The following is a 16,430-nucleotide window of genomic DNA, read 5'->3' as shown; positions in this document are numbered from 1 at the left end:
GTCAGACCCTGTGAAACCAATGCTGCATGTTGCAGCATTTTAAGCTGATGGCTGAGGAAATCATGTATAATTTTAGGATAGTCGTCCATATTACTACATTGAGCTGTTGTATAAATCTACTGCCTCGTCATTTGCCCAAAGGAGAGTTTTTATAATGTTCTTAACGTGCGACGAGTGAAAGAAATTTTGTAATTTCGACATGTACGGGTGTTGTAATGTTTTGTATTTTTCTTTTTTATGGAATGCATTTATAGGATATGTTGTAACTGGCTTATGATGCACCGTAAAGCTAAGCTTAGGGAGGAGCATGTGTTGGCAGATGTGCAGCACGCAGCTCTATCTTTCTCCGGCCCACTCTGCCTGTCACTGGATGGAAATAAACCTCCCTTTCAAACAGCGCTCACCACTGGAGGCCATGCGCCTCTGTGACGATTTCCTAAAATAGGACGGTGACATCAGTGAGTCTGCGGCCCCGTCATTCTACGGGGAGACAATTAGTATTCAAATAGACAGTTTTCATCAGCTTTTATCTTCCGACTGCCATGTCACCTTAGCACAAATTGGAATTCTGGCTGTTTGGCAGATTAAACTGCCCCTCGCACCCCCCCACCCACCCACCCCTTTGTAGAAATGGAAGCTCCCTTGACCTTGCTGATAAACTAGAGTGTCGAGCTCATCATTTAAAAACAGACTCAGTGTAGAGAGTCGTGCGTACTCCGGAGGTCAACTTCTAAGAATTTCTTGTCGCCGCTTTCCCCTCATCGTTTTACTTTGTTCTTAGAAGATAAGAAAAATAATCTGGATTAGTTTCACTATGCACGTATTCATGTAGATACTTGCTAATATTAATAACTTCCTTTTAATAAATTGCAACAAACATCACATAAAAGCAAATATATGTCCGTTCCCCCCCCCCCCAACTTAAACGTATCTATAGGCATGCTCTGCTGCAAGAACTGAGGCAGTTTTAGTTGGGACATAACAGTATCTGCAGTAAGCATGCAATCCTCCAACAAGCTGCAAATACTGAACAACTGGACTGAGCCGTTCATTCCCTGCAACTTCTCATCGTGCCCAGCGCGAGTGCACAAACCTGCCGTCCCTTTGAAAACGATGCATAACCACAGACACAGCAGCGTACGGGGTTGGTCTCAGCATCTCTGTCCTCATTGACGGACAGTATGTTGAGTTAATAAGGGGATACGCCGAACATGTTATGACTCGGTTCTCAAAGGGGATTGGTTTGCACTGGAGGAGGCGCAGGGGGAGCTCAAGCAGGAGGAGGAGCGTTAACAGCATCCTGCCGCAGGGCCGGGGTCAAGCTGGGGCTGTGCTGGGTCGGTGTTAGCAAAAAAAAAATTCAAAATATATAAAAAGAATATTCAAGAAAGAAACACAAAAACAACACAGTGGCACTGGCAACTTTAACTGGCTGAAAGTAGACAACCTCTCGGAGAAGAGAAAAGGTGGAAACACGAGGATCATATACTGGACGATCCCTCGGTTGTGTAGCTGGAAATTTGATGTTAGTGTTTCCAGGCTGAAAATCCAACTTATCCTAACTTACAAATATGTGTTAAAAAAAAAAGTAGAGAATTGTGTGTTTCAAGTTAAATGTAGGTCTTTGCCAGCCCCCGCCCCCCCACCCTGGGATGCTTTTTTTCGGATGTTTAAAGATTAGCGTGTGTTAATCCCCCCCGAATGGACCTCCAACTCTAATTAGACTTAGCAAGGTGCAGGGGTTGTCTGTTTCAGTCTGTTAAGGCTCTGCTGACTCTGCAGGAAGCGTCAGGTCGAGAAGCCCAACAAAACACACAGGTAGAGATTTACTGGCGGGAGAAGGGGAAGAAGAGGAAGCCGTGGCAGCAGCTGCTAATTCACGGTGGGTACAACAACAACAGAGAGTGAAACAGGACAGAGGGAGCCAGAGTGAGTCCACACCGGGACCCGGACTGTTACGTTCCTCTGGACAGGGGATGTGTGGGATGCTTATTTGAATTGTTTTGAAAACTGCATAAGTACGTCTGGCTGGCTGCCTCCGCACTGTGCACTGCAGATCACCCCCCCCCCCCCCCTTTGTAATGCTATCTCTGATACCTATTTAGTAACTGAGGAGGAGGACATTAAGAATGCAGGTAAAGGATAAAGAGGGAGTAGAGAGAGAGAGGCATATCTGCTGCAGAACAGGCAGAGGAGCAGTGAGGTGCCGGGGGCTCGAGGAGCCGAAGTGCAGCAGACACATGCAGTCAGACACAGGCAATATACCTTTGAGGAAAATAGCCGGAGGAGCTTTTGTCCAGACAGGAAACAAAGAATACGTGGAGTTGAGAGAGAGTTACAAAAAAACAAAGAAGACATGTGAACAGAGAGAAAACATCAATAAAGGGGAAATCAACAGAAACACAAGCTAATGCATGGAAATTTACAATTACTGGAGAATCTAACTCAAAGTGGAGAAAGAGGAAATATACTGTAGAGAGACACACATGTTACAAACAGACATGGAGGGGGGGATGCATGGTAGGATATATGTATCTCACATGATTCTTACACCAGTATATATATCAGAATTCAGAAAAACTAAAAGAGGGAAGTACACATGATCCATTATTCAGAATTGAAATACTGTAATTATCACGATTTCACTTTACGTCAGCGGCATATGTTTAGTCTGAGTTACACAGGCTGTGGTGATGCGTGATAAACAAAAATAAACTGAACTCAAAGGAGTCAAAGTGATCCTCAAAAACTGCTCTGAACTTTAAGGAGAAAACTCACATCACATGAAACTGAATCGGCTCTGAACTAGCTAAACAGGCGTCTGAAGTTCTTCATATGTAGTTCCATGATTTCTTCTTATTGACTTATTTTTTAAAAACATTAATGAGCATCAGAAGAATTTTCAGTCAAAGACCTCTCCTGGCCTCTTCCTGCATCTCGGCGAGTCATGCAGAGAGCCTAGAAAAGCTCCTCTGAGATGGCAAGCTGGCTTTACACCTTCCACTTCATTATTCATTCATCCGTCCACGGGACAGTTGGACCATGTGCCCAACCTTCGCTTTCGAGGCTGAAACTAGAGAGCGCCCCACTTTCCCCCCCGAAGTTCCAGTCCAATACTCCTGTTCGCCCAAGCGCAGTATACCCAGAGGTTTAAGATTTAATATCTTTCAGGTCTTGTGAATCCATTCCAAAAACCTGCTTTGACTTCAAAGATGTGTTTCAATTTTCGCAAAAGTGCTCAGTTATCCAAAAAATAAACTCGTAAAGACAAACTTTTTCGCTTAGATGACATCAAGTTGTAATTGGGACTAATTTCATTAGAAGTCCTCATGTCTAGACACTGACTGATTAGGGAATACAGTTTAAAAAGAAAAATAATGAAAATCTTAGGCATAAATAAGTTGTATCTTTGAATTATGTAAATTACAAAAATGGCAATTACTTTTATGAAGAATTGAAAGTTTGCTGTTAAATCTTGAGACGTTCTGATGAATTAAAAAATGTGCGATCTGTCGAAAAAGTGACAAATAAAATTGTTTCCTCTTCTGTATGAAACTATAAATGTGTTTGTGGTAATCCTGTGTTTATGAGATGAGGCCATCTCTTGAGGGATTCAATGCTCATATCAGACCAACCCCCCCGTCATGTGACATGGGTCTAAATTACAACTGGAACAGATGTGTGGGGGATTAGGTTGGAGCCGCATGCCTTGCTCATTGAGTAATTTGACGAGGCGGCCCTCAGGAAGATGCTCCCTTTGGGATACTTAGCGATGTGTTGTTGTTTTCTAAAGGCTTATCCCAGTACTAGTATATATACAGTAGATGGCGAACGAGGAAATCTCGACCTCTCACCTAAATACAGGACACTGACCAGAGGAGAGATTTTACACACTCATACAGTACATGAATCAAAGTATAGTGTTGTTTGGAGCTACATGGCTATTGGGGGAAAACATTTACGTCAAGTACTTATAATCGTTTCCCTTCACTTAGTTTTTGAATGTCACTCACCGGGTTTTTCTTCTTCCTGTCCTTTTTGGCGCTCGGCTTCCTGTTGCTGACGAAGTAGTGCAGCGTGCCGTACTCTATGAGCGCGGCGAAGACGAAGATGAAGCACACGGACACGAACAGGTCCATGGCGGTCACATAGGACACTTTCGGAAGGGACTTCCTGGCAATGGTACTCAGCGTGGTCATGGTCAGCACCGTGGTGATGCCTGGGGAAGAGACCACGTCACAGCAAACAGGCAACAGGAGTAAAAGACTGAAGCACGTTTTAAATTTTACTTTGTTGCATGGAGCTCATATCGTCAGTTACAGATTACGTAAAGAAATGGGATCATTTAGTTATTATACATAAAATCCTTATTTCCTTAGAACAAAATGTTATGGAGATTTCCAAACCGGAATGTTTGAATGTTTGTTATCACATTAATTCAGGCATATTTTAGTCCTTAATGTCACTTAAATCTTTCATGAAGTTGAGCACAATTTGCATGATGCTCACAGCTTCATTCAGACATTTAATCAGGTGTTGTTTGTAGTAGTTTCTCAGCTTAAATCCCAGCGAGGACTCAAACCCGGAGTGAATGATTTTTCAGCCTTGGGTTAATACATTTCTCAAGAAAGAAGAATCCTCTATCTTCTGCCAATGGGGATAAAAACCACAGATCTAAATCAAAATGAATTATGAATGGTTTTACACAGGACATATAAATTGTTTTTTACCAGCAGTGCTGTGTGGGGGATATGAAGTCGGGTGACTGACACACACATATATATATATATATACTGCATAATAAAAGAGGATTATTGTTGTGCTGTTTAATTGCGAGTGCTTAACAGTCAGCCGGCCGTGAGGGAGGAGTAAGCAGCTGTTTTATCGTCCCCTTGATCCACATTCTCTTCTGCTTTACTGTCCAGGAGCCATTGACCACCACACTGACATACTGCATGCCTATACGCAGCAGCTGGTGGCCCGCTCCCCTTTGATACTCTACCCTGTCTGCCTCTAATGATGATGCAGATGGAGGTGGAGTGATGGCACATGATGAGGAAAGGCCTTTATAAGTACACTGGTACAACAGATTACCAACAGCAGCATCACAACCCCCTCCTGAACACAAACAAACAAGCGACTACCGGCGCCGCCTCCTTCCTTTAAATAGACCATGTGAGGAGGAGCTGCCTTTTTTTTTACACAAAGGATGATTTTTGTCTAAATTTAACACGGACTGAAAGACATCTGTCTGCATCTGCGTCAGAATTACCGGCGCACCATTGTGAGTGAATTGATATATTTCTGGAAAGCATTGAAATATTAAGAATTATGCCATCTGCGTTAATCTGCTTTCCTACCACCAGGCCGCCTGCACCTCCCGCATCATCCTGCACAGAGGAAATTAAGATGTTTGACTCCCTGTACAATTTGAGCAGGGCTTTAACGACGTTATTATTTCGCCTGCAAATCTTGAGCTGCACAAGAAAACACAACAAGCTATTTTTAGCGGAGATTAATGACAGACAATGGAACGATGATCGGGAGGAGGAAGGAGTGCGTCTGCCTGAAGGGGTTGCTTTGCATTCAGTGCGCGCACACTAATGATCACATCGTGTGTACTTGAGGTCAGGACTCGCAGCCTTAAGGATTCAAAGGGAAAGCTGACTAAGGAATATGTACGTAACTACATCGCGAGTGAACTTCTGAGGATGTCCACTAACGCCAAGGGCAAGTTCAGAAGCTGACAGATTTCCTTGAAAACCTCACTTTTGCCCTTTTTCCTCTCCCGTGTCCCTCTTTTGCATTCGGCGAGGAGGCCACCTGTATTACTTTTGTGCTGAGGCTGCGTCTCTGCATCTCCCTCGCTCCAATGCATAATTAATGCCTCATTAAGGCATGCATGAAAACATATGTGCCGGGATAGGCTCTTCTAATCAAGATGGACCATATTCCTTCGCAGCTGCCCTGTCTCCGAGGGGAAAAGGAGGAGAAAGGAAGGGAATGGGGAGAACAGCAGGAAAGAGGACAGAGGGCTTTTCTAATATATGGTGGTGTGTAACTACAGCACCCAGTTCTTGATATTTTTCGCAGCATAATTAAAGCCTGGATGTCTAATGAACCTCCGAGGCAAAACTAAACCATGTGTGGGTTTGGGTTCGGTTGACTGATTCTATTAATAGACTGAAGTAAGATATTACACATGAAGCCTTTATATAAAGAGAATAATTTAAATCTCATGGGGAATATAATTCTTGGTTCATTCATTTGATACCTAATGACGTCCGGGCAGGGACTGCATCCTTGTTGATCCAGAATGAGACCCAGGAGAGGACAACGATCAGGGTGCAGGGGATGTAGGTCTGGATGGTGAAGTATCCCATCCTCCTGCTCAGGTCAAAGAAGACGGTCAGCACCACGTAGTCTCCTGGAGAGAGACAGAACGAGAGAGAAGACAGAGTGAGGACAGGCTGGAAATACAGTCAAACATCAAGGGATACAGAGTTTCTATGAAGGGGCAAGGTTCATATCATTAATGATACAAAATGATAAGTGCATAATTCAACAAAAAACTTCACTGTGAGGCAGCTTGGAAATCTAAAATGAAATTCAGGCAGCCGGGGCCGGACTCGCTCGGATTCACTCGCACCCCCCTAGTCCCAGTGCTTAGCCGCAACATGAAACACCAGCATCCAGCTGATGATGAGCCCTTCCTCGGGCCGGCTGTCTGACCCCAGCAGATGTTAGGTCTGCTGAGGCTGAGGTTAGCTGAGCCCAGATAGACACGACCCGACAGTATAGATCATGTGGGCTGCCTGTTTAAAATGCAAGCGAAGCATGTATGCGCACACAAACGCACACGCCTCAACCCTCTCGCACTGCACACACATACACACACACACACACACACACACACACACACACACACACACACACACACTTGCAAATGTACTTCGAACCCCCTTGTAATCAGGGAGAATATATAAAAGAACAATTTTACATCCACACACACACCTGCCAATAGCTGCTGTCCTTTTCACCTGTCTGCCTGATATTGTGGGTTTAAATGGCAGATCATTAACGGCGTCCCCTCTCTCAGTTGTTGGCTAATTGATTAACGTCAGACCGTCAACAGAGTCGGAAACCTCGCCTGGCCTCTCGCTGTGCCTTGTAACCTGCAGGGCACAAACCTACTCTCTCTCAGCCATGTGTCTGCAGTGCGTGAGTGTGTTTGTATGTGTACGTGTGTGTGTGTGTGTGTTTGTTGAAGTACTCCAGGCACACCGAATTGTCTCCTCAGCTGGGGAACGAACAGCTGGCTAATAATTTTCCTCATGAGAAAAGGGCGCACAACACGCGGTTTATTGAAAAACAGGCAACATCTGTGTGTTTGTGTGGTGATGGGAGACGGAGGGAGAGGGAGCTCAGACTGTCAGGGTGCATAATGTCTGCGGAACGCGTGTGTGCACGTGGCGCGTGTGCGTCGAGTCCTCGCGGCGCCCCGACCTCTTTGTGATTTACTACAGCGCGCAGCCATTGACGGCATTAGTAAATAGACCAAGTGCAATAACCCCGGCTGCACAACTATAAGCGCTCGTATCACCATGTGCCTTTTCTGCTGATGCAGGCAGGTGCTGGGGATATTACAGTGTTTGTAGGAGTACATGAAGGCTGCTCTCTCAGGGGTCCCTCAGCCCACTATTTTGTTTTTATTAACATTTCATTAGCAGGGGCCCGAAACCGAGACCCCAGACAGCTGATAAACTGCTGCTTAATACACTTATTCCAGCTTGGTCAGCAGCACAAAGCCTCCTTCATACTTACTCAGGCTCTTAATGATAATGGGCTCTCCACCTCAGGAGGGAGGTCGGCTGGAGTAAGACCCCCCCGTCTTACGCCCCTCTCCTCCGTCTCTGTGCCAGTTTCATTAGAGGCCACGGCGCTTGCCAGGAAGACACTTTGAGGAGGTACTATCGACCGATGCCCTCCCTTCTGGCAGGCTGATGTATCAGTATCAGACCACCTGCCATTACCGCTCCATCGTAATGCATGTGTTTCTTAATGACTTCCTGATTTCCACTCAAAACAAAATGGTTTCCAGTTCCCTCTCTGGCTTTGAGTGCCTGGCTGGGATTTCACAACATTACCGTATGGGGGAGCAAACAGTTGAGTGTTCCAGACAGACAGTCCCAACACAATTACTGGACCATGTGATCATCTTCATTACACTACTATGCCCGATGCCTGTTTATACTCGATTGTCAGCTGGGGTGAATTTTAATTTCTTATTTGGTTCTACCATCGTTCAGATTATTCTGTCGGCACCTTTTTCTTAAAAAAAAAAGGTATATGATCCCTGTGTGTGGAGTGGGTGGGGGTGTTATTAGTGTGCATACCTACCACTAGGGGTCACCAGTGTCAGATATGTTTGAATCCTATACATAGGGGTCTTCAATTTAAATGAATATCGAATAGGAAGCTTTAGGAAGCTGGTTTCTCTCCTGCAATCGTGGCATCCTTTATTTGAGTCAGGTGGAACCGTTGGGTTCTCGCCACATTCTTGTACATTTGAATGTGCTGTAAAAGCGAGGTTCATGATTTGCACACCAGCATACGAGTTGTGTATATAAGGTCCCAGTTTACGACTCATAAGAATGCAGCAGCCATATCCAACCATTCAGGCCTTTCGAGCCGTCATTCCTCTTTAACAGGAGCCCTCGGACAAGCTGGTGAGCTCCCCATCTGTTAGCACACCAGCAGACGAGGGTGTGGTCACGAGCCGCTTCACACTCAAGCCTCACAGCGTCTGAATAGATAGCTCCCTTTTTTATAAGGCTGCTACTATGGAGGTCAACGTTTCCTTCTGGGGATCGACACTGAATGTAAAGAAGGTAGCGTCTGTGATCTCACAGCCGTTCTCCTGCATCAGGCAGCGCCCACATCTCCAGTGATCCCACAGGCAGCTTCGTTCCAATAATGGGCTGATTTCTCTCCGGCAACAAGAACACAGAGTACAGAACTCTTTGCATCTTTCTTATTAAAACCGCATAAAGCTCTAATTTATCCACTCTTCTCTATTTCATTGCTGCAATTACATTGGTATCAATGTAGTCTGTCCCCTTCTGTCTGTAATTCATGAACGACAAATGTTGACAGCAGCTGCGTGTGGGAAAAAAAATCAACTATGCACAAAACAGCTCAAAACTATTGTTTGTATTAAGATGTGATTTGAAGTATTTTTTATTAGGATCACACATATCAGCGGGAAAAAGGGATTTACCGCGAGCTGATGTAATCTCGGGAAAGCAATAAAAACTTGGCGGGGACGATCATTCATCAGAGAACTGTGTTGCATCGTTGTTAAAAGCCACAAAGACAACAGACTCAACAGAATCACACACACACACACACACACACACACACACACACACACACACACACACACAAATACACAAACAGCAGCAGCAGCAGCAGGAGAAAGACAAAAAAAAAACATCATTCTTCAAATATGAGCCCACTACCAGGGTGGAAATAAAAAAAGATGGATGTTTTATTATCATAGAACACTGAAATTGTTATAAGATCCCGTAATTGCTCAGTATTGAACCTATGGGGAGGGGCCTGGTCCCTGCGAGGCGCTACATTATCTGCAGAACAGCCACGGGGGGAGATTCTTGGGAAGGAAACATGGGAATTCAGGAGTGCTGACCAGATAAAAAAAAGAGAAAGATGTCACATGAGAATATCATTCTGTCAGCAGCCAGGCTGTAAATTGGTGTGGATATAGATGGGCAGGAGAGACCTAAGGCACATGCTGGCCATCCAATGAAGGGAGACAGGCCAGACACATTGCAGAGCTGCTGACAGGCTGTCTCACTGAGCTCCTCTGCTGTCAAGGGTCATAAATATCAGAGGTGACAGCGCATGCTAGTGTGTTCATGCATGCGTGTGTGTGTGTGTGTGTGTGTGTGTCTGAGAAAAGACAGGAGCTTCTCTAATGACCCGGGTTATGCCACGGCTGCTTTCTGGGGTCAACAATACTTAGAGACGATGTTAACTCACCACTTCCTGTGACATGACTCGGGGCTATGTGTGAGCGATTAACCAGTTACCAGCTTTGCATTCTCCCCTCCGCGCTCGACTGCAGCTATTCCTGCCCGGCAGTGGGAGGCGAGATGATGTCACCGTGGGAATAATACAAAAATAAATTAATAAAAAGCCACGGCTGGGTCACGGTGAGTAACTGCGGCAACACAGCGGCATGATTAAACAGCAGACAGGAGGTGACGGCGTTTGATTGCCTCGTTGTTAACATTGTGTTCACTGTGACAGGGACAGATGATTAGCCTTCTCCCAGACGCAGTAATGGCTCTCACATCATTGAGGGCGGGATTTGTGACAGGTGGTAAGAATCTGCCCAAAATGGTTTCCCCTGACCGTTATCGAAGAGTTCAGTGGAAAGTTGATAAAAGATTTTTTTTAAGTTACATGCGATCTAGGATGGATTAACCTACTGAGGAGCAGTGGGCCCCTTTTGAGCATCACAGGATTACACACATTTTGCACAGAGCCGCTGAAATCAACCATTATTTCTACGTTGGATTACTACACCACCCTGTCTGCTGTGTGAATGTGTGATATGTGGTTGTATTTGTATTAACACTTCATTTGAGACGGACCCACTATAAGACGAGGCCTACAGATTGGATACAAAGCAGTTGCAACCCTATGTCTAAGTTTAAATTATGTGTGTGACATTTCATGCTGCATCATGCCCAAACAAATTAGTAATCAAATGTGCAATACGTAGCTTCGGCCACAAGGTGTCTCTCAGTTGAAACCGTAACAAAAAGGACTAGTTTAATAATATTGTGAAGCAGCAAGGGATCATGGGAGTTGTCATCTTCACCATCACTGCTGATTAAAATGAAACTAATACGACTTCATGTTAAGCAGCATATGGCATAATCGTGATCCGAGCGACCAGTTCAAACAGTGGAATGAAATAACAGCCAAGTGGTTCACCGGCTAACTAGCAGAGTGTTTTATCTTCATTATACATCAGTAAAATGGATACTACACATTTAAAATGTGATGACAAAATGAATCGCGCTTAACCTTGAATATAATTGTGTACAACATATTTGGGATAATTTGTATACTCAAAAAGTGATGTGACAAAGGTTGTTATTTAGAATTGTCTCATATTTGAACTTTAATCAAATCACCAAACAGTTTCCTTATTTATTCAGCTGGTATTTGCCTTAATTTCTTTTAAAAAAACAATTCCAACACTTTTTGTGCTTTTTATATTCATGCCGCAGACACAAAATCCAGTTTATTCCAGTCTTTGTTCCACTTGTTATATTTCTCTGTTGATATGTAAAAGCTTAAAACTCCATGAGTGTGTTCATTTCCACGCCGTCATTTAATTAAAAACAAGGCCAACACATTCTCACATATCTGCGTGTCTCTCCATTTTATCTGCACTCCGACTTCCCTTGTCTAAAAATGGCTTCATTATTTCTTATTCACACAATGAGCAGGGATGCGTTTCACACTTGTTAGGTAAGCGCCAAGTCCTTCAATTTAACTTTCATTCTCCTTTCTTCCCGTGGTTAAAATATCACTTCTTATTTTGTCATGTTCTACTCATTGTGGCCAGGTAACGGGTCTTATCCACAATTAACAATCATGACACCGATGGCTGGCCGGATTTGTTCCTCTTGTACTTCTTTAAAAGCAGAGATTAGCTACGATTTAGAATATATATCTATATATCTATTTATACACTGTACTGTTATTTGTGCCTTTTGCAAACAAGTGTTACATCAAGAGGAGGATTTATTTGCAGTAAATACAAGATGCACTCGTCCACTACTAGTTAACGTCAGTGGAGCAAAAAACACTTCACATAGAGAGACTGAAGGGCAAGGATGTCACAGCACCGAGTGTATTTTCAACAACTGTGAAAATGAACTTGTGCAAAAACAGCACAGCAGTAACAGTTTATCTTCCCAGATGTTCCCATTTATGATTGACCATGACGCTATATAAACATGGCAATTGTGTGTTTTTATATTGCAGAGCATTTGAACGGAGCCGTACCGATTAGACTCACTAACTACAACAATAAAAAATTTTAAATCCAGACATTTAATGCTGTTTTTATGGATACAAGTTCTGCACAGAATACAACAAGTGAAATCAGAAAAAACATTCGCTGTCTCATCAAACTCTAATATGTGCTTTAATGAGCCATAAGTCAGGAAGAACTGTCACTACCACAGGACGACTTTTCAGACACAATGACACAATGAATAATAGCATTAATGCAATTTAAATCTAAATTGGAAGGATAAGCTGTGTGAGCCAAGACAATCAGTGTCCATGTCTTTGCCAAAGGCTTTGTGCTCGTCCAAATTAGAATTGTGGATAACAGGTTTTAAGCTTTAAAATCAAATTATTCATTATCAACATACTGACTGAGTTGCCCAAAACTACAATGCTGATTTATGCCTGTGCAAACTCTGATTAAACCGTGTTTCCTTTAAAGCACCTTAAGATGTATTGTGAGTTCAGTTGGCCGAATAAGAGAATGTTCACCTCTTTCTTGACTTCAAACAGGATCCCAGCTACTCAGCATGCACAACCATTGCAGCTCCCCTCATAGAGATTCATGGGCAGTGTCACTGAAGGTAAGTGTTTGCATTGAGGCAGGTTAAACCACTTAGTAAACGGAGCGGCCAGCTTAGATGACTTGAAATTTAATTTCACCAATAGCCTATATGCCTTTTAATCCCCAGATACATTATGGTATCTGTGACATGTATTAGCATACTAAGCACAGATAATATAAATGCTGTGCGCTTCCCATGGCTTCACGGGCCACATATGATTTATAAATGTGGATTTAGTGGAGTTGTAATACCGATAAGACAGGAAAAAAACATTTATCTGTGTTAATGCTTCCTCCTTGTATTCAGGTGGTGTGCTGTGGAACACCATTAAGATTTATTATTACAATTCTGAGACGTATCCTCTTATGCTGCGTATTAAACAACCACACACGTAATGATCCACATCCGCTCTCTCCTCATTTCTAATGGCTAATTACTCTGAAACCCAGGGTTGCAGAATATTATGTGGGGCCAATAAGCTGAATGAGACTTGTGTAATCCAAAAACCGGAGCACGAAACTTTATAATCATTTATTTGGCCACCGGGCCTCGGCCTTGGAACAACTGCTCCATGGAGTGGCATCGACCTTGAACTGTTTCTAGCCTCTGAACCTGCTGTCTGTTGGAAGAGGGCACCAGGAAGAGACTGTTCAATTTGTCTGGATACAAAACATTTCTACTAAACTTAACTTTATTGATAGCTGTAAGATTTCTAAAATCCCACATCATTTGCAACTCTCTGAGGGGATTCGATCAAAATACAGATTGTTCTATCGGTGTCTATTATTTGCAATAAAAAAATCACAATTTGTTTAATTTCAACCGTTGTAGTCATATTGGAATATGAGCAATAGGATATTGTATCTGTAACATGGGCAGTGGAGGAGTGATTATTACTTTCCGGGCATCCAATAAGACCGTCCAACTCAAAATTCAGAATATGTCCGACTGTCTCCCTCATCCACCTCCAGGCTTACTAAAGGCTTGAGGGTCTTCTGAATTAATGAACCACATCACCATAGAGAATCCATTTTGTTATCTGGAGCGTGTGTAGTCCGCGTAGTCGCAAATTGTGCGCTTCACGAGGACGTCTGTATCTGTGGGTCCGCGCTGACCCTCGCAGACGATGACATTTACCCCAGACAGGCAGACGTGGAAAGTATGAAACGACCTTAAGTCTCTTGTCCCGTCCTTAAAATCTTCGAACGGCGACATCACGTTTGACCTTCCAGTGTCACATTTTTCAGAATGACGGCCGCAGCAGCAGAAGTCAAGAGGGACACAAACCATCCCCCAAAAAACAAAACAGTGTCTCTGACAGCTCTGACCTCTTTTGGTATTGGCTCCATATACTCCTCTTTTTCCTCTCCTCCTTTTTTTCCCCCCTTATTATTTGTGCAGCTCTCTCCCTGTTGACCTCAATCTTTGCCTCTCACCCGAAAAAACAGGAACTAACACTCGACTCACTTATTTAAATCCACTTACTTCCCCCCCCTCTCTTGCAAATTAGATGATTTTAATTTTGCACTGAGTGTATGCCAGTGTCCTAGTTTATCGCTCTGAAGCTCATGTTGCAATTGCAGTTGGGCTGTGGGAAATGTATTGTGCCATAAAAGACACAAGGACACCTACAGTCACAAATTGAGGTAGAGGAGAGGTTGTGCTGTAAGTAAGCTGCAGGAGTGGAGCTCGACCTTCACTCATCGGTGCATGTCCACCGTCTTTAAAAAACATTGAGAAGACAAAAGACGAAACATATCACAAAAGAACATCTGCACTCCTCTGCTTTGCCCCTGGTGCTGTTCTATATGCAGGCGTTGGTCAATGGGACGGAAAACAAGAAACCTAACTTCCCCTGGACAATCTCTGCTCCTACAGCCGATCAACCATTCCCTGTTTTCAGGTGTTAATTAGTGGATCATTAGGCCGTCAACTAAGAAGGGCAGACGGAGAAAGAGAGGGGTGGTGGGAGAACGTGAGTGGGGGGAAGATTGGTGGGTTTGTGTTTGTAAAAACTAGGACACGGAAGCACCAATAAAAAAATTGCGAGACGGAGCAGTGGAGAAGGTGGGGCTGCAGTAGTGGTGGTGGTTGGGTGGTGGGGGGTGCATTGAGCAGGCACCTGTTAATGGGAATATTGTCAGTGTATCGGGTGGGTTAGGATGGGAGAGGGGCGGGGAGGAGTGTAAATTGGTATTTAACTTCTCAAAAGGAGGATTCTGGCTGAGTCAGAGCATTTGTCCTCCCACTCCTGCCCATCACAGCTATCACCCAGAAGCAAGAGGGACAAAGTGGAGAGAAAAAGAGAGAATGAGAGACAGAGAGAGAGAGAGAGAGAGAGAGAGAGAGAGACAGAGAGCGAGAGAGAGAGAGACAGAGAGAGAGAATTAGAGAGAGAGGGGGGATGAAGGGAAGGGAAGATTAGAGGGAGAGAAGCGGCTATTATAGCAGCAGAGAGCCGCCGTGGCTAATGGATTGTTTCAGCGCTTCTTAACCTTTTTCCTTCAACAAGATGGAGTGATTGTCATCTGATAAAAAGCCGCGACGTCCTATGACTGTGATTAAATTACTCTTTTATTATACAGCCTGAAGTCAGGGGCGACATCACGTGCGGCAAATATTTCATTGTTTGAAAATTAGCACAAAACAATTACTTCTTTTAGCTTTTATTTGTCTTTTAAATAGAGATTTTTATGGAAAAACAAACAAAGGCTGTGTGGATTTATTGGGTAGAACAAAGCATCGCTGAAATACTTTATATTAGCACGATCATTAACTCATATTTGAACTTTTATCATCTGCATATTGCGTCTGTTCACATTTTTTGCATTTTAATTCTGCAATTATATGAAATGTTACTCATTAAAGCAATGGAAAATAGAATCATTTCAGACAGCATGGCTGAGCATCCGCAGGTGTTTTATTCGATCAGGGACGAAATGTCTCAGTAACAATAAAAAAACTATTGGCATTTGGATTTATTGTTTTTTGTCTCGCTCCGTATTTTCGTGATTAAATCAGGCAGCTGGTTACAAGTGCCGCCGTCTCACTGGTATCATCTTTTCACGGAATTTGATAGCTTTTCCTCTTTAATTTGCTTTGACTCTCTGCCACTACAACTGTGTGAGTGGCACAAACATGACCACCTCACCACTGGGAGGTTTCTCAGAGCTCCTGACACTGAGATAATATTGCCCCTTGCAGTCTACGGGCCTAACTTTGTTTATTTCCTTATAAAAACAGATTATTAATATAGATTCATCAAAACAAGCTGGAGACTCAAAGCTCAAATGTAATATGAGGCTCCAGTAACAATGATTTGCTTCTGCAGAGACCCTTCGATAGGATATATGGAGCTTAAAGGGATATCAGAAAGAAAGGAGGAGGAAAGAAGAAACCACTCTTGGCCACTGACTGAATGTGGCATTAAAACCTTGTGTATATTCTTAGGATTCCATCTTCACGGCTCATTCCGATATGACTCTTCTCCTCACAGGGAAACAGCATCTATTTGAATGTGTGTGTTTCATAGTGTGTTGTTAGTGTAGCTGAGGATAAAATTGTGGTGTAGGTCTCTATTCGCTGCACACAGAGCCTAAATATAGCGCAGTGATGCACTCACTGCCATGCTATGAGGTGAATCCTTTGGAATATCAGAGATTAACTCTGCTCACACGATTGGATCCAAACGGTCATGTGACGCGTGGTGTAATGTGTACTATTTAAAACAATATGCAGCCTGCCCCGACT

At 43.5% G+C, this 16,430-nt stretch overlaps 1 protein-coding gene across 2 annotated transcripts in view; it reads right to left on the bottom strand.

The window, feature by feature from the left end:
• The window catches only part of gabrg2 (gamma-aminobutyric acid type A receptor subunit gamma2), a 46,451-nt gene that overhangs the window by 3,890 nt on the left and 26,131 nt on the right, over positions 1-16,430 (bottom strand). For both annotated transcript variants that reach the window (XM_062406883.1, XM_062406884.1), the window contains exons 7-9: positions 6,275-6,427; positions 4,014-4,219; positions 2,266-2,289 (exon numbers count right to left, since the gene is read on the bottom strand). In XM_062406883.1, coding sequence (XP_062262867.1) covers positions 2,266-2,289; positions 4,014-4,219; positions 6,275-6,427 — 383 coding nt within the window. The remainder of the gene's footprint in view (positions 1-2,265; positions 2,290-4,013; positions 4,220-6,274; positions 6,428-16,430) is intronic.

This window comes from Platichthys flesus, chromosome 15 (genome assembly GCF_949316205.1).
Source record: "Platichthys flesus chromosome 15, fPlaFle2.1, whole genome shotgun sequence".
Lineage (NCBI taxonomy): Eukaryota > Metazoa > Chordata > Actinopteri > Pleuronectiformes > Pleuronectidae > Platichthys > Platichthys flesus.
Note: the sequence above shows the minus strand (reverse complement) of the source record. Positions and strands in the feature narration are given on the sequence as shown.